The 23262-nt window shown below is 40.2% G+C and overlaps 1 protein-coding gene across 4 annotated transcripts in view; it reads right to left on the bottom strand.

Moving 5' to 3' along the window:
- MOB3B (MOB kinase activator 3B) overlaps positions 1–23262 on the bottom strand; it is a 201967-nt gene that overhangs the window by 112907 nt on the left and 65798 nt on the right. For 3 of the 4 annotated variants that reach the window (XM_015117393.3, XM_077965208.1, XM_077965207.1), the window contains exon 2: positions 13681–14296. In XM_015117393.3, coding sequence (XP_014972879.1) covers positions 13681–14098 — 418 coding nt within the window. In that variant the 5' untranslated portion in view covers positions 14099–14296. Of the gene's footprint in view, positions 1–13680; positions 14297–23262 lie in introns of those variants that run through there. The other variant, NM_001261049.1, reaches the window with a different exon arrangement.

The raw sequence follows: 23262 nt of genomic DNA, 5'->3' as shown, positions 1-23262 counted from the left end.
CCACAGGTGAGTGAAACAGAGGAAATCAGAACCATAGATAAAGGGGGACTACTGTATTGTGAAATCTGTAATGCAATTTTCACTTGTCTTGTTTCAACCAACATAGTCTAGTGCCTGCTAGGTACAAAGGACTCCCTCCCCACCCCGGCAGCATTCTCAAAGTGTAGTATGGATCCCTAAGGGCCCTTTCAAAGGTACACAAAATCCTCCCCTTTCAAACCACATACTCCTGTCAGCCCCGACATGAACCAAAACAATAAACCACAATAGACTGAAAATGCAGAAGTGGATATGAGTTCAGTTGTCTTCTGTTAAACCAGACATTAAAGAGATTTGTGAAGAGTGAAACAATATACTCTCTTTACTCAAATTTTTTTTTTTGTTTTGGGAAATGTAGTTATTTTTCATAAAAAGGTTATTTGTTAGCATGTAATGGGTTTATTATTTTCTCAATTAATTAATAAATATTTTAAAATTTTCCTAGTTTTAATTTCTAATATTGTTAGCTGTTGATAGATACGACCCACATAAACAAAAGATCAGGATTTTTGATAATTTTTAAGAATATGAAGGGGTTCTGAAACCAAAGAAAATTTGAGGAGCACTGACTGTTGTACATCTGTCTTATTTAAATCTTACAGCATCCTAATTCCCTTTTCCCTCTTTAATTGTCTTCATAGACTTATCCTTATCTGACATTATGTCATATATTTATTTGTGTTTTATCTGTTTTCTCCATAAGCCAGTCATTTGCCTACTTGTTCTCAGATCCATTCTCTACCTTTCCTGGGCAAAACGTATTTCCCAGGCTCCTTTGCCGAAGACAGTGGGAAGCACCGGCAGGAGACTGGAGGAGGGAAGCAGACAGCCAGGTATTTTGACCTCCCACCCTACCCTTTGGGGTCAGGCAGTACTGCTACTCACCTTGGCTCCAAGGGACCTCCCCTCTTTGCCCCTGGCTCCTGAGCTCTGGTAACAGCCTCTCTGGCTTTCCTCATCCAAGCCTAAGGTGGCAGTGGCTTCTAGCTCTTGTTATAATATTATACTGTTGCTTTGCCAGCCCAGTTTGTCTTTGGGCTCTCTCAACACTTTTGTGCTAGTTCTCCATGTTAGCTCCTTTCACTGCGCCATCTGGCATGGGGCCTGTTTTCCTGCCTGAAATGTAAGTTCCATGAGGTCTGGGGTTTTGCCTGTCTCACTGTCTCATCTGCTACCATAACCACAGTGTCTCAAGTAAATACTTTTTTTCAAATTAACAGCCCTGTGGGATAAGTGTTAGTGTCATTATTTTATATATCTGAAAAATAAGGCTCAGGCAGAATTTGCTCACCCCAGAGAAGTGGGTCTCAAACTCTAGCTTGAATCAGAATTACCTATAGAGCTTTAAAACACAGATTTCTGGGCCACCTCCAGAATTTCTGATTCGCTAAATATAGGGTGAAACCTATAACTACATTTCTAATAAGTTCCCAAGGGATGCTGATGCTGCTGGTCTAGGACCCACTTTGAGAACTACTACCCTGCATGACACAACTGGAAAGCAGCAGGGCCAGTCCTTATGTCTAGTCTTCCCACTGCATCTTGAAGCATAAGGGTATTTGACACCAAGCTCAACAGTCAGGAACGTGCCACCAAATATATATCAACTCTCTCAATAGCTCACTCTGGGACTGTAGTCCAGATCTCTATTACATTATTCATCCTGTTCTCTATTATTTGTAGTCTATACCACACTGAAAGTAACAAGTTTTTAAGTTTCCAAACATACATAAACTATTTCTTCCTTTCTTTTACTGGTCTATCACTGAACCTTCTCAAACTTCTAAAGGTATTCTTAAATATCAGGATTTAGTATGGGAAAATACCCAACCATATTTGCCATCTTCCCTTTATGATTTTACAGATTTTCACTTTTTCCCCTCTTCCTGAAGGATTCAAGTTAGTCCAACCAGGAATCCCTACTCTTCAATTTCTTAATCACCTTAGAGACCATACCCTGGACCATCTTCTATTCTCATACACCCACCTTGAGTTGCCCCAAGGACTGGGCACTCTGATTTCAAGACTCACAATCAGGGTTTTGATAAGAAGATAACATTTTGGTTTGATTTTAGTATACTTCCCTATCATGCCCAGATAGCTTTATTAGCCCTGGTAGTTGTTAGACTTCAGAAAACCAATATACACATGCCTGGCCTTCTCCTTGAACTGTCAATAATTAACCTTTCAGTACAGTGAAGAACATGAATGTCATATGTGTGATATACATTCTTTACTCTTGCACCTATGCAGACATCACTAATCAACCACAGCATGTTCTCTCTGAGCCCCATCTAAGAACATTATATGGCATAATATTTCAAGAGCACAAGGCCATGGCAGATGTTCTACACCTCCTGTGACATTGGCTCCAGTTTCCAGTAAATGGAAACTTCTGCCTTTGCTACTGTCCTCTGGGAAAAGAAAGGAAAGGGAAGAAAAGAGAAGAAAAGAAAAGAAAAGAAAAGAAAAGAAAAGAAAAGAAAAGAAAGAGGGAGGGAGGGAGGGAAAGAAGGAAGGAAGGAGGGAAGGAAGGAAAGAAGGAGATAAAATACCCCACATCAACCTGCTTTCTTCCACCTCTTTAGATGTCATTTGTAAATGGAGCTGGGGTATTACAAGGGAAAGCAGTAAATTTTTTCAAGTTAATCATAAAGGTATCTTCACAAGTACATCTGTACTTTAAATATGTACATATATGAAAAAGTGGGCCTAAATTTTTCAACTTGAAAAGAAATGCTTTATCCCAATTTAATCTTTATCATTTCTAGAAAACAGGGAATTATAGCCACTACTTTCATCTTACTTGTTTTTAAGTTATTTTGTTTTTAGAGAGAGGGAAGGTTATAATTTCATCAAATGCAGCTTAAAAAACTCTGTAGCTTTGTAGTAGGCAAGTCTGGATTCTAAACCTGGATCAACCACTTAATATGAGGGTGACTGTGAAAGAAGAAATTTATCTCAGTTTCCTCATTTGAAAATAGGGATAATAATAATGATGGTTAACCAGGACTGCTGTGAGGATTAGAAAAAAAATATAATAAAAGACCTAGCATATTGCTTGGCCCAGAATAAGTAATAAATGCTAGTTAATATAATTATTACTGTATTTTAAGCTTTGGAATTGCCACCTTATTTAAAAAATGGAATGTGTTGCTCCTAGTTGGTATTCAAATTGTGATCAACTGATATTCTAATGGATGGAAAAAATTATTTCTTTTCTGAGATCACTGGAACTATGACATGATCAATAGCTTCTCTCAAGTTTTTCTTCAGCTGGAAAATAAATGTACAAAGGTACTGAAGGTAAAATTCTCCTATGTAATCAAGCAGTAAAAGCTGTAACAAATTAGAGGTTTTTCCTTTTTATATCACTTTGAAAAGGGAAATTATGCTAAAATTTTTTCAGCATTTAATTCTCTACCAAGAACACACTAAGCACTTTATGTGCATTACGTCACTTAATTTTCATAACCTTACAAAGCAGGTGTTATTATTTTTCCCACATCACTTTCTAGATGGGGAGATAGTCTCAGAGAAGTTCAAGGTTTGCCAAGCTTTCACAGGGAGAGCTTACATAAGGAGAGGAGCAGATTTAAATCAGAACTGAAGATGAGCTCTGAGACTTTACACTATTTCTGGAAAACAGAAACAAAGCCAGCAGTCATCCCATGTGCCTTGACAGCTACTGCCCACAGGTAGTTTCTAGGGACTCTGGTACCTCATTGACACATTTGCTCACATTTCTCTTCAAAAACATGGGAAGACAAATGCCCTTGGCTGCAGGCTTTTCCTTCTCCACTTTGAGATGCCAAATATGAATGGCTTATCTGAGGGCCATAATAGGTAAGTCCCCAATATTTAACCACTTCTTTTCTTCCTGGTAACTGTAGTAGAATTCCCTGGCTGGGCCAAGCAATCAAGGAGATATTGAAGAAAGTGATCCACAAGTAATTCTCAGTGGTCCCCAGACACTGAGGCCCCATGGTGCTGTCACATCAGGCATTAGGGTGCCATCACTTCAGCTGCACCAGAGGATAAGCAGGAGCCTGCCATTGCTGGCAGATTGTCAAGGGATATGACCCAGGGGGTGGGCAACAAAATGAACACCTGACTCTTGGCTGGAGCTTCTCTCTTAATTCATTGCTGCTTTCCAGTCCTGATGACCTGGGCTGGATGATGTAGAAACACCAGAAGCCTATTGCTGCTTTTGAATAATGGCTATTTCTTTTCCTGAGAAAAAACTAACAATTCTGACTTGTGTCTCTGTGAAGGCAAATGTTTTCATCACCAAAGGCCTGAACTAAGGATCAGTTAGACACATCACTAAGGAGATATTCCCATAATAAAAGGACTCTTTGCCAAGTTTTCTTTAAATATTGAACTCTCAGAGAAATAAAAATACTAGCCAAGTGACAAAAAATTCAACTGCCTCCCAATTTTGGGGAATACATCTGTTTTTTAAATATGAACTATGTGGCATCCATCAATTCATTTACACTTGCACCATAGTAATAGTTTGCCATGTGTCTACTTCGTACCGAATGTTATGCTGGGTGCTGCATCCTGCAGCAGAAAGACGATGGAACTGGCTTTGTGCAGGCCACTCGTGCTATGCCTGTGAAATGCCTTCTAAAGTGCTATTAGGAACTCCTTCCTGACTCTAGCTGTCAAGGCCAAGCAACGCCAATCTCATCCCATGAATGTCTACCTTTCCTTCCATTTGTTCCACAAGATTTAGCAAAAGATGACGGGAACATGGATGGTCAACTCCACAGCAAAATGCTTGAGATAATTATGGACTTTTGATCCTTAGTTCTTTCCCTTCTAACCTTGATTTACCTGATAAATCTATTATATCACACTGAGGCTATGATACTGAGGGAACTAATGTTTAAAGCTTACTGCTCTGTGTCCTAGCATTGTGTCGGGGTTTCACACGTAGCTTATTATTTTATATTCTTAACAATCTCATGAAGCAGGTACCTGTATATGCATTTTACAGATGAGAAGACAGGCTCAGAGAGACTAAAAATATGCTAGTAAAAGTTATCATCAGGATTCAAACTCAGGTCTAACAGAAACTAATACTTCTGTTCCTTTTAACTACTCCATCCCCTTCCCAAACTAGCTGTTCTTCCCAGAGCATCCCACTTATTAAGGGGAAAATATGATTATGTGAAAGAAAATAAGGATAGAATTATTCATTAGAATAGGAAATCAGCATGAAGTTTTTTTTAAGATATAACACCCAAAAGGTCCTGTCTGCAGAGACCTTTGCAGATAATACACGTCCTTATGCCTACAAAGGTTTGTTGAAGGAAAAGCTTGCGAATCACTTTCTACACATGGGGGTGTAAGGCAGGCTAATAATTTGGCCTTCTGGCAAAATGACATTATATAAGTATCTGTAAACTCTCTATCTAGAGGGGAGGCAGAGCACTGGTGGGCAGGGCGGAAAGAAGCCCCCTGGTGTCAGGGCCCTGCCGATACACCCCTTAAAGCTTGGCACTTAGACAGCATATGCCTCTCCAAGCTCTACCGACCTCTACAGTACAGGCTTCGTTGACTAAGGAAGGATGCCATGGCTACAAACGACCAATGACCAGTGGAATAAAAGCAGCAGATGCCCCCATCCCCACCTCATCCCCATCCTATTATGGCCTTTGTTTATAATCTCTGGCTTCCACTGAATATCACATATCCCATTTCCCTTCCCAGCTGGTGCTGAGATGTAACAACGTGTCACCTGAGATACAGCCCATTAAAATTACATAGCACAGGTAACGGAGAATCCAGTGCAGGTCAGGACAGCAGGTAATTAGCCGTAACTTACAGAGCAGTCTTCAGGCGCTCTAAGGGCCTCCTGCCTTTACTCCCCTTCGTTTCTACTTCTTTGCATTCTGGAGGCCCTTTACAGAGGTATCTCCTGGGATTTGTTCAGCAGGGGTGGTTATTTAACACTGCTCTCATTAATTCAGCCACCAAGTCATTGCAGTATTGGGTTCACAAAGTTGTGGTGGGGAACTGTGACCATCATAAGAGACCATCAATTCTCCAGCAGCCAGTGGGGTGCAGGGAGTGGATTCAGCTGTCTCTGCATGTTTTCCAAAATAGACAACTGAATAAACTTGGGTAGCATCAGAATCTAGAGGAGGCAAGTTCTTAAAAGGAACAGAATCTTTGATTTCCTGCCAGTAAGGGCCCAGTAGAGTTTGCATCAGGTGCAGGGCCCTGGCTGTTTTCAAGTCCCCTCCTGTGGTGGTTTTGTCTCAAGGCATTCCTTAGAGAGGATTTAACATGTATTACAACAGGCAGGGCAAGCCAAGAGTGATGTTGACTCTAGGGTAAGAACACTACAGACATGAGATGTTGGAGTCATTGAGAGCATGGGTTTTGGAGTTGGGACACCTTGGGTCTGAAACTCAGTTCTGCCTGTGTGACCCTGGGCAAGTTACTTAATCATTTTGAGTCTTAGTTTTCTCACCTGTGAAATGGAAATTATACTACCTGCCTTACAGGGTTATTTTACAGATTAAATGACATAATGCAGGTGTATTAGTCTGTTTTCATTTTGTTGATAAAGACATCCCCAAGAGTGGGCAACTTATAAAGAAAAAGAGGTTTAATGGACTCACTGGGGTGAGGAGGCTGGGGAGGCCTCACAATAATGGTGGAAAGCAAAAGGCACATCTTCCATGGCAGCAGACAAGGGAGAACGAGAACCAAGAGAAAGGGGTTTCCCTTGTAAAACCATCAGATCTTGTGAGACTTATTCACTACCCATGAGAACAGTATGGGGGAAACTGGCCCTGTGATTCAATTATCTCCCACTGGGTCCTTCCCACAATGCGTGGGAATTATGGGAGCTATAATTCAAGATGAGATTTGGGGTGGGACACAGCCAAAACATGTCAGCAGATAAAGTGTTTAAGGTAGCAAGCATTCAGAAAATGGCAGCTTTATTGGTATGCCTTCTCAACTGGTAAATTCTTAGGAAGCCAGTTTACTAGATCCCACAGGTGAATTGTGTTTCCAGAGCCTTGGAAAAACTTGCCAGTGCATTAGGGTATTATGGGGGCTCCGTTATTGTAGTAAGTAGTCTGCAAACACTTTTCCCATCCTCTTGAAGGATCAAATCTAGGTAACCGGCCGGGCGCGGTGGCTCAAGCCCGTAATCCCAGCACTTTGGGAGGCCGAGACGGGCGGATCACGAGGTCAGGAGATCGAGACCATCCTGGCTAACACGGTGAAACCCCGTCTCTACTAAAAAATACAAAAAACTAGCCGGACGAGGTGGCGGGCGCCTGTAGTCCCAGCTACCCGGGAGGCTGAGGCAGGAGAATGGCGTAAAACCCGGGAGGGGGAGCTTGCAGTGAGCTGAGATCCAGCCACTGCACTCCAGCCTGGGCGACAGAGCGAGACTCCGTCTCAGAAAAAAAAAAAAAATCTAGGTAACCTTGCCCAACATTATTTTAATGAGTAGCTTATCCCAGCTATGACTAATAGGCTATATCCCCAATTCTCCTGGGGAGATGTGACTAATAGGCTATCTCCCCAGTTCTCCTGGGTAGGAACAGGTTGTTCCTACCTTCTGCTGAGGTTAGCTGGTTTGACACTGGACATGGGCAGGTTTACTATTCAGTCTCCTGGAAATCAAGTGAGAAGACACTTCCTAGTAGATGTCTCTCTAGAGTTAGATGCTCATCTGTGAAGCTGGGAGCCTAAAGAAATACTGGAATTTTCCAAAGACTCTGAGAGATGTCAACCTGAAGTATTTATAACCCTCATCACAGAGTGATTCAACAATGAAGACTGATGATTTTTTAAAATCTTGTTGAGTCTTTTAAAGCATATTTTATTTTCCTGAGGATACGGTTCAAAAATTGTCTAATAGTCTCCAAGAGTTAAAAGGAAATGTATACTGAGAGAGAGACAACTAACATGTATTTTTCAGCAACTCTTATGTCTCAGGCTCTGGGATGGGTGTTTTTATTCATACTGCCTCGTTTAATCCTTACAACAGTCCTGTGGAGGTCAGAATTATAACCCTTAGTTTACAAATGAATGGAAACTTAGAGGTAAAGTCACACAGCAGCTTCTAAGTGACAGAGCTAATTGATTAAACCCAAGTCTATCTACAAGTCCAGTACTAGTGCCGCCATACTGTAAATATATTTTGTTGATGCTTATTCTGTCTAGGCAGCATTATAAATATTTCTATCAAAATAAAAAACATGTGAGAGACATACAATAGAAAATAAAAACTTGGCTGGGAGCTGTTGCTTACGTCTGTAATCCCAGCACTTTGGGAGGTCAAGGCGGGCGGATCACCTGAGGTCAGGAGTTCGAGACCAGCCTGGCCAAGATGGCGAAACCCCATCTCTACTAAAAAAATATAAAAATCAACAGGGCATGATGGCAGGTGCCTGTAAGCCCAGCTACTCAGCGGGCTGAGACAGGAGAATCACTTGAACCTGGGAGGCGGAGGTTGCAGTGAGCCAAGATCGTGCCATTGCACTCCGGCCTGGGCAACAGAGCGAGACTCTGTCTCAAAAATTAAAAAAAAAAAAAAAAAAAAAAACTTGTAAAGGTTAATCATAAACTCAACTCCCCAACATCCCATGTCTGAGAAGATTATCCCTATGGTTGACACGTTTTTATATTCTCAGATCCCTTGCCACAGCATGTGAGGGAGGATGAGACTCAGCTGTAGTCTCATGGGAAAGGTTGCCAAAGGGATGCAACTATTTCCATAATGCACTTGACCACTGAACAGACTACTCATTTTAGAAATATGTACAGAGTCAATTTAGAGCAAATAGACATTCTGGGCATTATGTAAACTGCTTGAGAACAGAGGCTCTGCCTACTTTGCTCTCTCTTGGAACCTAAAATAGGTGCTCAGCAAACACTCATTGAAAGAATAAATTAATAAAAAATGGCATTACCAGGGAGTTATGGGCCAGCAGAGGGTTTTCATGAGGCTAAGTCATCTGCTGCCCAGTCTTAGAATGGAACACAGGAATATTTACGGTACCTGGACACAGCCCTCAGGCATTTTAGTGATAATTAAAAAATAATAATAGTCAGAAAAAGAATCCTTTATCTAGAAGTTCTAGCCAAAAAAGCAAAAACAAAACAGGTCTTATGAAATTTTCTCCATCCTAAACAACCTCGTAAAACCATTCATTGAAAAGCTTTTATCGTGTGAAGGGGAATCTGTGAAATAATAATACATGCTATGAATGGTAGCATAGGACAAACGCATAGATTTCTGGCCAGATACTCATGAGCTCAAACCCTGACTCCTAAACATGTATTAGCTGTACAACCTAGGGAAAGCCCTTCAGCTTGTTTAAATGTCAGCATCTTCACTGGTAAAATGGAATATTAACTTCATTTTTACTTTACTGGGTTGTAAGAATTAAGAAACATTAACAGTAGCAGGCACAGAGCCTGGTATTTAGGAGGCTCAATAGATGTGAATTCCCTCCCTCAGTTCCCTCCCTTGCTTTTTCCTTGTTCTTTCCTGCCCTGACACCCACTTATTCTAAAACCCCAGAGGTAAGTGACATCGTGTAATTGTTTTATACATGTTCTTATTCCTTCTTTTCAAAGACTTTTTAAAAATCCATGAGTTGGAGGACCTCTAAGTTTGCTACTGGCTTTTTTCTATCAGGTCTAAAATATTAAATCCTATTATAAAACAGAAAAACAGGGAAGCTGGGGGCTGGACCATAAAAATTACTGTAATTAGTCAGGCAATATAATTTTTTAAGTCATGGCTTTCTATTTTACTGTCTTGGCTGTGATCTCTAAAAATGGTTAAAGAAATATAATTGAAAAGGAGGTGGCCCTTGCTTCAGAAGTTACTGCTGTTTTAAGGGCTTTCACAGGGACATCTGTTGGATTTTTAACAAAAGAAGCCAGAAAGTTTCAAGAGAGAGTAAGGGAAACTATGGTTTACAAGGTATCCACATCTGTTTGGTATTCTGCCATCTGAGAAAGTTCGACTTCTGAAATAGCACGGGTCGCCTAGTTAAGCTTGAATCTAGGAACAGATGAAAGCTTTCTTTCCTCAGTGTTTCAATGGTAGAGATCAACAGCTGTTTATATCCTTTAATATCTAACTAAGGATGAAGCTTCCACATCTGTCAGTATTTTCCGGTTCTATTTCCTTGGATCACAGTGGGGAGGAGATGAAGTTTGAACCCCTCCCAATTCCCAAGCAGAAACACAGAAATATGCCCAGTATTCAAAGCTATAATTCTAAGCAGAACTCTCCATTTCTCATTCACCCAGGGTCCTGTTTGCTTAGAATTCTTCTTTTGCTTTACCCTGACAGATATCTTGATTATTTCCATGATAATGACTCATGACAGCACGAAGATCAAAAAGAAGAAAAGTAGGCTGGAATCAGGGGGAGGAAAAAGAGGAGGAAATGGAGTGTAACAGAGAAAGTGGCTCCTAATAATAAGTTCTTCCAAAAGACCACAACAATAGCATCTGAGGGCAAATCACAGATGTGAGCAGGAGGTTGAAGAGCCTCATAGTGAAGGTGGATGGTGAAGGTGTGTACTGACCCTAACATTTCACCTTGGAAAAGTTAAACAGAGAAAATGGAACCCTATGGAAGCAAGGTGCAGGAAATATCCAGGAATGAAAAAAAAAAGGATTCAGAAACATTTGTTTAACTTTGCTCTGATCACCAGAATCATACATGTGTTGGGCCTTTATAAAGATTATTTTTCCATCCATCCATCCATCCAATAACTTAAAAGTTACCAGGACTAGACTTAGTGGGGGATAGTCAGATGAATTAGACATATTGCATAATTTAAAGAGCTAGCATTCTAATGGATGAAAGCCTTCACAGAGGACATGGTATCTGAGCTGAACCTCAAAGGATACATGAGAATTCACGAGACAGAGAAGTGAGTGATTATGGAAGAAGAAAAAAACATGAATAAAACCAGAGTTGTAAGAAACAGACCATTTCTGGGGGAATGAAAAATTCTGAGTGGTTACAATAAATAGAGGATGCTTATTAAAAGTACAGGTTCATAAAGAACTCAAATAACTCAAATGTAAGAAAACAAATAACTCAATTTAAAAATGGGCAAAGGATCTGAGATATTTCTCAAAAGAAGACATACAAATGACTAACAGGTATATGAATGAATAAAGAAAATATGGTATATATATACAATGGAATACTATTCAGCCTTAAAAAATAAGTAAATCCTGTCATTTGTGACATCAATGAACCTGGAGAACATATGTTAAGTGAAATAAGCCTGGCATAGAATAACAAATACTGAATAGTTTCTCTTATATGTGGAATCTAAAAAAGTTGATCTCATAGAAGTAGAGAGTTAGAATGGTGATTACCAGAGGCTGGAGGTATTGAGAGGGCGTTGGGGAGATGTTGGTCAAAAAATATAAAACTTCAGTTAGATAGAAAGCGTAAACTCAAGAGATAAATTATACAATGTGGTGACTACAGTTTTCTTTTTTAAAAAGTGCAGGCTTTTAGCTCTCACCTAAGAGATTCTGATTTAGTTGTTAAGGGGGAAGAGAGGATCAAGGAATTTGCGTTTTGAACGGAAGGCCCAAATAATTCTGATATAAACAAAAGTTTGACAACTGCAATATATGCAGCTTAACATTTTCCAAAAGATACTAATGGTCTTTCATTAATTAAAAAAAAAGGTACCAGTGTCAAATTAGGAACCACCACATATTACTCTTTTCTTGGAAATTCATAATGCACATTGGCATATTAAAAGTCCTATGGTAAAGAAATCAATTTCACTCAGCATTTCCCAAACTTATTTTTCCTTGGGGAAAGAAATCTTTAAGATCTCTCAAAATACAAGTATGCAATGGAAGATATTTGGGGTAGAGCTGAAACAGAGGATTCTGACCAGGTAAGCATGTTCCCTAAGCACACTGAATGACTAAGAAAATGTCTAGAAAAATAAAGCAAAGTCAATTACTCTGGGGGATATAGAGGCATCCATTAATTTCTTCCAAGCAAAGCCTAAAACCACCTATGATGTCCTGTTTTCCAGCCAGACAGCCAGAAACTTTCTCTCTCTCAAGTAACACACCATGGCTTTGTACTATGATTTCTGGTCAGCAATTCTATGGGGTAGCCACAATTGCAGAGAGAACAGGAGTATGCAGAATTCAAAGCATACAGGTGCAGACACAAGGGAAAGGACAAAGAGGAGGTATCCTTGCCTACATTTATTTATCTTTATTGCTATTACATGTTCAGCACAGAGCATTGGCAGTTGCTAGTAAGGCTTTTGGAAAAGAAAAAATCCTTTCAGCTCCAAAAGTAGCCTATGACAGTCAATGAAAAGTGCAAAAGACATGAACCTAAGAAATTTCCACTACTCTGAGGTGCTTAATATTATGCCCAGGGGAGTTTTTGAAACCTGCCTTCTTCCTCCTATGCTGTGAACTGGGGTATTTGCCCTGCCATACAACGTACCTCCTTCCTGTTAAGAAGGAGTAGGAGAGAGAGAAGCATGAGAGAACTGGACAAGTCAAAGCAACACCAGGATCCTGACAAATTGGTTTGTGTGCTGAATATTTCAAGATGTACATACTGTATCAATCAATTTATACACTTTTTTTCTGGTATAAACTTAATTACTTCCATACACCTCCTTCTCAACTTTCTATATGCTATGTGGGGACACATCCTACCCCAATCTAGAGGTGATTTCAACAGTGTGTTTTTTGTACTCCAAACATCTCAGGCTTTTAAATCATACTTTCCAATAGCACAAGTATTTTTTCAATCATTCTACAAATATTTCCTGAGTGTCTACAAAGTTGCAGGGCATTATGCTAGGCACTAGAGCTACAACAGCACAAATAGGAGATTGTGGATTCCTATTGAGCCTACAGCATAAAACACTGAATTCTAAATTCAGTGTGAAAGTGCATGGAAAAATCTAATGACCAGCATCATAAAGACATGTAAGAGACAGAAAAGACTGACTGGTCCTTACTTTAGAAGTGTTTTAGCCCATAGCACAAGGCAAACAAAATAAATTGCATTTCAAGTGTCGAAGTGTATCCAGAAGTTATGCAAGGGTTAAAGTAAACAGCACAGCCTGGAATTAACAACCTAGGATTAGAAGAGGGAGGAGAATTCCAGGATCTCTTTTTCCCCAGAATTTGAACCCCAGTTTGTTTGATCCCCAAACAAATCTATGAATTTTCACACTAGGATTTCTTAATCCTGAGTTATAAATACCAGTAACTACATCAGAGTCCATGTAACTTTGGTTAATTAACCAAAAAATAATAATCTTATCAAGATAACTGAGTCTGACATCTAGTCCTAAGAAAGCCAACACAATCACATCTGACATTTCACCAAGTCAGTGTTCCCCAGCATGTGGTATGTGTACCACTGGAGTCCACAAAATAAATGTAAGTGGTCCATAATTTTTTTTTTTTTTTCATTTCAACGAGGCTCTTATATATCACTCACTACAGGTACGTGAGTGATGGAATTAACGCGTGGGTGCTACCTAGCATTCAAAGGCAGTCTGCAAATTTTCATAGTGAGGGTTGTGAGGGTGACAAAAAGCTGAGTGCTGGTAATGAACTTACCCACACATGTTGGAAATATTTCCTCGTTGTTGATCTGAACCTCAATCCAATCCATAAGAAGGTTCATGTACTGGGGGGCTGGCAGTGCTGTTGGCTTCTTATACTTGAGGTCATCCTGCCACCGATACTCATATTTGGGGCCCCCTGACATCACAGGGCAGGTCCGCTCGGTGCAGAACTCACAGATGGTGCCATAGATGAGGTTGATCCGATTGAAGAAGTCCACCACATGTACCGCCACCCAATCATTCTGGTCCTCCCCACTGGGTAGCTGCACAGCTGCCTTCAGGTCCACACCCGAGTTGAGGGATGCCTGAGCCCGTTTGTGCAGCTCAAACCTCTGTGTGCCAGGTTCAAATTTCCTCTTGGGTCGGAAGGTCTTGTCCTTGTTGAATACCTGCTTCAGGGCTATGGACATGGTCTTCTCTTTCGCTTCCTTTCTTTTGCAGGAAGCAAAAAGGCACCTGGAACTTTTTAAGGAGAGATCACAGCCCAACAGGGTTTTCCACTGCCAGCACTCAGGCCCCAGTCTTACAGCCTGTAGCTTTTAAGCTCTTTTAAACAGCCCCTTCCATCTTCCTCTTGAATGATTTCCAAGGGAACCTCATGTTCTTTCCTAAAGGTAGAAGAGAAAAGGGAACACATGAGTGCCCAGTTTGCCTTTAAAAATGACAGTCTTCAACCTGATTTCTACCTTGCGTTCTTGGCTATGCCCACTCTCCATCCAGGTATATGGACATGGTGGTTAAGCCACTGCCCTGTGACTCTGTACTGTTGATGCAAACCATGCAAATAACTAAAGAAGAAAAGGCATCACACTTGTTTTGTTCATGGCTTTGTCAAATCTCTACTGGCTCTTCTTTGTGTGATCATAGGCTTAGTGGACCTTTCCAAGGTGTTAAGGATGAACATGTTGATCAATGGCCTGATCCTATCCCACATGTGCTAGTTTTTAGAGCCCCACCCCCCAACAGCCCCTATTAAGTAGGCATGGGGACACTTCCCCCATCCTTCTAGATACAGATGATGGAAGAGGCTAATAAGAATGTCTCTCCTAGGAATTTGGAAAAAGGACTCAGTCTTGGTTGGGCATTAGCGATGTGGCATTGGGTGAGAAGTGGTGAAAACTGGTAGAATCTTGTTCGGACTGTGTGTAGTGCAGTTGAGAAAGCTGCTCTACAGAGCCACGGAGGAAGAGGAGAAAAAGAAGGAGGTGGAGAAAGTGGCTGCCGATACACAGAGAAACAGAGACAAGAGCCTAAGCGAACACAGGGAGAGGAAGACAAGAGAAAAAGAGAGACAGTGAGAAGAACTAATCCTGATAATCTTCTAGAAACTGGTTCCAATTCCTTTTGAAGCCTAGCTGTGCTTCATGCCTTTTGCGATCCATTCACTTTTCCTGAATTAGTCAAAGCCCTTATTTTATTTCAGCTGACTTGAGTTGGTTCTGTTTCTTGCCAAACATTCCTAACTATGCCAGTATTTGTCACCTTCCAATGTGCCATCCTTATACCCTTCATCTCACATCTTAGACAGCACTTTGAGGCAGAACTGTCCAATAGAGCTTTCTGTTTCCATGACAATGCAAATGTTCTGTATCTATGATGTCCAATACGGTACCCACTAGACACATGTGGCTATTGAGCATTTGAAATGTGGCTAATGTGACTAAGGAACAGAATTCTATATTTTATTTAATTTTAATGAATTTAAACTTGAACAGGCACTCACAGCTACCACACTGGATGGCACAGCTCTGACATCTTCAACGCTCTCTTCGCCACTAACTTGTTCATCCTCACAAAAATCTGGTGAGGTTTATAGTTTTATAATAGGTCTAATAGATTTATAGTGGGTATCATTCTTCCTGGGTCTCCAAGAGATACAATTACTTGCCTAACAAGATCCCATAGCTAGGGGGGCGTGCTGTTAGATTGAAATTTAGTTTGTTGACTCCTAGCAAATGCTTTCTCTACATGGCCATATATTCCAAAAAGTAATGGACTTCAACTTGTCTTTCCTACTGATTTACAAACTTGTTTTACCCAGAGCGTCTATCCACATATTCCCCAAAGACTGCTGTATAGATTGGTTGGAGGTGAAGGCTATGTTCTGTGGCCTTGAAAAAGAGAGGAGATAACTGATCCACTCACAGGTCAAGCCCCAACAAAATGAGCCAACAGCTGTGGCCAGATTCAGAAGAGCCCAACACGGAATGTGTTAAAATGGGCTTGGAGCACGATCCCACTAAGTGCTTTCTCCCTGCCTGTAAGGGGTTCTGCCATTCCACACTCAAACAGGGCTTGATGATACTTTCAACCTTAAATTATTGAGGCCAATATACCTAAGACATCCTGATTTCCCCTTATGAACTCTGCCCTTGGCTCAGAATTGCTAGCGAGGCAGCCAAATGCCCTGCCTCCCACCCCTAGTCCCAAGGCCTCTGGCTCTGTGCCTGCTCACTTCCTCCCTTTTAATCCCACCCTCTTCCTAATAGGTTTTCACTGAAATGCCATATCCGCAAGGTGGTATTTTTTTCCTATTCACAGGACATTGACCATTGACCCACCCCCCACCAAAGAGATCCATGTGGAAAAGCAGGTCACATGAAATTTTCTGCCTGAGAGAGTCTGTGAAATCACACTTCTGGGTACCCTGGAATAGGACCTATAAGGATATCAACACATAAACTCTGCAAAGTCTAGAGAAAGAATGGAGTGATCTCTGTTCCTGAAGAATACCTTCCTAAAGGCTTAGCTTGCCTGAAAACAGGCTTAAGAAACCTGAGGATTTTAGAAGGAAATTTCCAAAATAAAAGAATGAGCTAGAGGTTGGAAACACAGAGAAAGGATGGTGAGGACTTGTTTTTTAAAAAATAGACAATAATCCTTCTATGTCTCAAATGCTTAATTGCTGACAGTAAAATGGTAACCACTGAACAGTTGCCCCCTCAAGTCTTGAACAAATAAAACTTGCTCTTCTGTTTTTCTGATAATGAAGGTACCATCAATGCCCACAGTCCTCAGAGCAACTTCCTTTCACCGCCACACATACCCTTGGTGCCACTAATCCTTCTGTTTTCTCTCAGCCAGGAATGTCTACCTGCATGGAAAACATTGTGGAAACCTTCCTCCGTACCTGTGCCAGGCTCTTGTGGATGCCATCAACAAGCCCCTCTGATACCTCTGATGGGAGCATGCGAATAACACCAAATAATCACAGCAAATCCTCCTCATCATAAAGCCTCGCATGGACTAGCACTCGCAAATATTTAAATAAATATTAAAACGCTGTTAGAAATTTGGGAATTTTTCTTCCAAAGATACTCACAGAACCAATATGAAGATATGTCTTTTTTTTTTTTTTTTTTTTTTTTTTGAGACAGGAAGATCCCTGGAACCTGGGAGGTCGAGTCTGCAGTGAGCCATGACCATGCCACTGCACTGTTGCCTAAGCTGGAGTGCAGTGGCATGATCATGGCTCACCGCAGCCTCGACCTCTCAGGTTCAAGTGATCTTCCTGTCTCAGTCTCCTGAATAGCTGGGACTGTAGGCACATGCCACAATGCCAGGCTAAGTATTTTATCTTGTATTTTGTACAGGCAGGGTCTCACTTTGTTGCCTAGGCTGGTCTTGAACTCCTGTCCTCAGGCAATCCTCCTGCTTTGACCTGATAACAGTCTCTTGAACTGGAAGGACACTGATCCAAAACTTCAAACAGCTTTAAAGTCACTCTCTTTTTTTGCTACAACTTAACAGGCTTACCTGAGAAAGAAGGAATCTTTGGAGGATTCTTTCTCATCCAAGTCCCTTAATGCTGCATATTGACCACCATTTATGAAATCCTACTATGCACCAGATCCTTTATGTATATTGTTAACATTTCTAATCCTCACCACACCTTGTATGGTGGAAGTTTTTATGACCATTTTATATATTTAAAAAATTGAGGTTCAACTAGATAAAATAATTTGCCAGAAATCACAAAGTTGGTGGATGGTAAGGCTAAATGTTAAACCCTTAACTGTTTGGCACTGAAACATAAATGATTTGTTTCTCACTAAAGCAGTTTTAAAGTTTTATGAATATTTTTATGTTTTCAAAGCTCTGGCACATGTATGTTTCAAAGATCCTCACAAGACTAGAAAGGAAACTAGAACAGGTGGTATTATCTCCATTTTACAGACAAGGAAACAGAAACTCAGATGTCCTAGTGCTTGATCCAAATTTGTAAATGATTCTGACATGGTCAGACATGAGGATGTCTCTTTGGGTGAAACTTTTGAACCTAAAATGAAGTTTTCTTAAGAAGAAATAGGTTGATCAGGTAGGCCCCCCATGTTTAAAGATAATGGCAATCCAGGATGGATAATAACAAGATTTACCATGCCGCTGAATGACTGAACAAAGAGGCACCCATCTGTGTCTTTTCCTGAGTGTCAGATGCCATATTGGCACAGGAACCCGAGAGTTTTGAAATTAAAAAGGGAACTGTAAATGCACCTAGACTTACTTTCCCAGCCAAAAGCTCCCTTGGGACCCCTGCCTATAATTTATGCTGTGGGCTAATTGAACAGAGCAGTGCTCAGCCAATGTGAACTTGGGGAGCTCATTAAAATGCAGGTTCTGATTAGACTGGTCTAACAATCTCCCACGTGGTGCTGAATCTACTGGTCCATGGATGGCACTCAAAGCATCAAGGCCTGATCTAACTAAGGGAGCCTGTTAAAAATGTAGATGCTTAGGCTTCACCCCAAACCTGGCAGATCTAAGTGTGCATTTTAACAAAATCTCAAAAGTATATGATCTGAGAAGTGCTGGGTTGGAGGGCTGCCTGGCTGGCTGAGTAAAGGAATGAATAAACAAACTTCCATTTATTGTTTTGTCGACAGATTGTTTCATAAACAGTCTTCAGTTGAGTGTGGGTGTGTTTGAGGAAAAAAAAAAAAGAGAGATACTGTTTTGAATACAATCGCCTTGACAGATGGTGACAACCACCAGGTCTTTTGTTCTGGACTGACTTGTATAGCCCAGCACCCAGCACCTAGGAGGTCTCCAGTGAATACCTTTTCGTAAATGCCAGGTGGAGGGCAGCTGCTGCTATTGCAGCCTCATGCAGAAAGGCTTCTTTGACTGAATAAACTGTAGCACTAGCAACAACACAGTGGTTATTTTCTGTCCTGTTTCAGACTCCAGAAAAAAAAAAAGTTATAAAGTTTGCATTCCAGGTAGAAACTGAAAGTAAATTCTATATTATGAACTGCACCCATGACAATGCTGGTTCTTAATAAATATTTGAAGTCAATGGTTCATTTGATCAATAAACATTTACTATAAGCTTTTCATGTGTCAGACACAGGGCTAGGCACTAAGGACACAGAGTTCATAAAAATGTGGTCCCTGTCTATGAAGAATTCACAATTTGGTATGTAGTTTTGAGGTTAGTTATTGACTTTTGCTTTTAATACTATAAAGTTCAATGCACCAACATGCATACTGATGTGATTCCTTCAGAGTATTACTCAGATCAGGAGTGAAAAAGGACAATAAAGAGTGAGGTCTTTGGAAAGAGAAAAACAGAAATCTAAATAAATAGCACAAAATTGACAGAAGTTCCATGTGCTCTGCATATTTTCTGCCTAATAGATCAATTACAACAATAAAACATGTGCACTATAAAAACATACAGAGAGAATTCGGCTGGGCTGCAAGGGAATGTTGACAAGGTAGCTAAGCAACACTGGCAAGGAAAGTTCTAATTTTTCTTTTCCTATTGATGTCTTTTGCCTCATTAGTTGAGAAATCAGAGTCCTTTCCAGGGATAAGGAAGAAATAAAACAACTCTCCCAGTCACTCCTGAGAGATCCATCTTCTCTAGCCAGGCCCACCTCTAAGAGACCTTGGTGGTACAGAAAGGTGAGGGGGTTAGGAAAGGAGAGGGACCAAAGGTGACACCAGTTGCAGGAAAAGCAGTTCAATATCTTATCTGTGGGGTGGAGGACTCCCTTTGGCAGGATCAGCTGGCAGGATGATTCATTTCCTATAGGAAGGCCATAAGAGAAATGCCCCAGAAACACCCCACATGAAGGAAGTTTAGTGTCATCTTCATTGCCCGGCACAGAGCTGACTTAACTGAATGTTTGCTGAATGAATGAGTAAACGACAGTGAATGATGAACATTTTATATCACAGTGAAACCACAAAAGAGGAACCAAAGTGGATCTCCTGTCTTCAGTTATTTGGGGACTCTATGTCAACCTGTAAGCTCACTGCCAACTCACTGAGGCTGCTGGGATACCCTGAAGTAACATGTCTGCCTCCTGAAAGGACAAGACTTCAGCCCAACTCTTCTTTCAAATGAGCTGCTCCATTCCTCTGTGTTATCTGAAATTCCACCTCTTCGGAATCAAAGAATGACTAGTCTGATTTCTCATTTTTCCCACTATATTGTTCTCTTTATAGCTGGAATAGTCCTTGGAATCGTCCTCTACTTCCCAAATATTGAATTAAAGTAGATTGGGTTTTTATTTTAGAGGGGCGTCTGTATGTGTGTATCATAAAATGAACATCATCTGAGCTTTCTAGGCTCCAATAAAAGATGTGCCTAAGATGAAATTCCATCAACCCTTATGCACTGTTTACCCCTGCCTACTTAGGAGGTGCCATCTTTGCCCACAAGATAACCCCAGAATGGAAGAGATTCCTACCTGAGAAGAGCTTTTCTATTTTTTCCCCCAATGAATTCAACTCCTCAACTTTGAGCTGTCATATCACTGCATTTTGTTACATTAGTTAGGAGAAACATTGCTGCCTCATTTTAATTTTCAAAGATATGCATGGTTTCAGAGCTTAGAATGCTCATGTTATTTCTGAACACAAACGAAGTCAGTACAAATAGGTGTAACCCTACAGAAGTCTGTCACAGGACTATTACTCCTCCTAATCTTCTAGCTCTTCAATGGTCGTTTGAATTGCATTCTTGCTGTTTCATAGGCTCATTCTTTTGGTCATCAGTGCAGACATTCTAGTATCAAATGTATAAGTTAAAATTCCAAAAATGAAAGCATTACCTGCAACCTTATATACTGCAGCAGCAGCAACAGCTACAATAGATCAACGCACAGGTGTTTTCAGCAAAAAGCTATAATGATTCACCATCATTCAGAAGAGGAAAGTTAGTGGTGAGAAAGAATGGAAAGAGTAAAAGAAAAGAGTGGGATTTGTTTGGTATGGTTTGAAACACTACCTACTGACGATCCATGGAAGAAAAGACAGAATTTTAAAAAATGTTTTATGAAATAAAGAGAATAATGTTCCTTCTGGACACCGGTACCAACAAGCTTGGATTCCCAACAATGACAAAGATGAAGACTCTTTGGTCAAAACTTGGGCAGGGTTGATCCAATCTTACTGCAGTTTTAAAAATAAAAAGTAAAGTAAAATTATTACAGGATAAAAGCTCAATTGACCCATTTAATCTTATAAAGATTATAAATCTTATAATGACATCCTACTGATTACATTGATTTTTTAAAAAGAAAGAGAAACTTCTCCAAATCAGTGAGAGACTTGGTATATTATTTCTAGATATTTAGACTAGCTAGAAAATATTCATTTTTGTGGCTTAAAGAAAGACATATGATTTGAAAAAAACAATATCTAAGTCAGGTGAGGGTAGAAGAATGGGGAATGTGGCGAGAACTACAGATAAAGCTTAAATTATAGCTGAAACAAAAAATTAAGGCAGGTCAAAAATGTTAAGTATTTTTACTTTTTAAAGCATAGGTGTATATCAGCTGATATGATGTCACTCTGAACCTTCAATGGATACTGAGATAAGTACTTTTACTTTTTAAAGCATGGGTGTATATCAGCTGATATGGTATCACTCTGAACCTTCAATGGATACTGGGATAAAGGTTACTGCCAATTACCCTTTCTTTTTCTTTGAAATAGGGTATGTCAATCCTTTCTTGGAAAAATCTTACTTTAAAGGAAAAAGGTTCTATTTCAAGGAAGTTGGATCCTGTAACTGTCAACAGACTTGTTTACTCTCAGCCACTAAGTGAATTTGAGTCTCAAAGTCTGAAAAATTTTTAGCCCTAGCACCATGAGAACTTTTGTATGACATCTAGAACCACTGCAAAAGATCTTTGCAGGAAGGCGGAGAACACAAAATGGGCTAGAAGACTGGAAATTAGAAAATACAGTTCCAATTTTCAAAAGATTATAAGTTTAAGTTTGACAGGGGATAGATAAAATTAACACCAAAAGCAGGCAAGATTTAGAGACACTAAAGCCCAGTGGCTAACAGCACACAGCTTTTGTAGGGTTGCTGCAAGAATTCAAACAGTTTATGTAAAACATTTAGCATTAGCATGTACTGAATATAATGGTTGCTGCTATCATCATGTTCATCATTTGAATCACATTATGATGCAAGTTTTACTAGAGAGTCAGACTCTAGAGAGACCAATCACCTAGAATCTATCTTAGGATGCCTAAAATTCTAATTATATAATATTAACAATGGCATTTATTAAAGACTTCCTGTTTATTTTAGTTTTCACAACCTTATGAATAGGCATTATTATTATCCCTAATTTACACTTAAGGAAACTGAGAGACAGTGAGATTGAAGCTGTATCCTGATCACAGAACCAGTAAGTAGCCAAGCTGACTGCAAATCTCTTACCACCTACTTAAAATTGCCTATTTAGACAGTTGGGTAGTTAAAGAAAAAAAAAAAAAAAATAGAGGAAGTTCTGGGATACACCTAAGGGGGTCAGGGAGGAAATGGGAGAAACAGAGACCTAGCCCTATGTACACTGTCATGTGCCACTCCAGAAGAGATCTATTTCTGGAAACTTTGTGGTCTAGTTTCAAAAGACCTGGATTCAAATCCCGACAATGACTTTAGCTGGCTATGTCTTTGAACAGACACTTTTTATGAATATCAATTTTGTCTTCTTTAAAGATGACGGTGCTGGGCACAGTGACTCACGTCTGTAATCCTAACACTTTGGGAAGCTGAGCCAGGCTAATTGCTGGAGCCCAGGAGTTCGAGACCAGCCTGGGCAACATGGCAAAACTCATCTCTACAAAAAATACACAAATTAGCCCAGCGGGACATGCCTGTAGTCCCAGCTACTTGGAAGGCTGAGGTGGGAGGATCACCTGAGCTTGGGGAAGTCAAGATTGCAGTGAGCCATGATTGCACCACTGTGCTCCAACCTGGGCAACAGAGTGAGACCCTGTCTCAAACAAAAACAAAAACAAAAACAAAAACAAAAAAAGAAAAAAAGAAAAAAATAATAAGGATAATGGTGCTTACCTTTATTGTAAGGTTACTGTGAAAATTAAAAGATATAATGCCAGTGAGCGCACTTCACAAATGGAAAACAATTATATGGTTATTGACATAGTGACTGATAAAAGAAACTATAACTTTTGACTTAACATCAAGAAATGATGTGAGAAATAGAAAATGATTCAGTTCAATGCAAATGTGTGTTTATGAATAAGAAATAGGCAGGAGGTGGTAGGGGTGGGGGGCATGGTGGCAATGGAGGCCCTGCACAGC

This window comes from Macaca mulatta, chromosome 15 (genome assembly GCF_049350105.2).
Source record: "Macaca mulatta isolate MMU2019108-1 chromosome 15, T2T-MMU8v2.0, whole genome shotgun sequence".
Taxonomy (NCBI): Eukaryota; Metazoa; Chordata; class Mammalia; order Primates; family Cercopithecidae; genus Macaca; species Macaca mulatta.
Note: the sequence above shows the minus strand (reverse complement) of the source record. Positions and strands in the feature narration are given on the sequence as shown.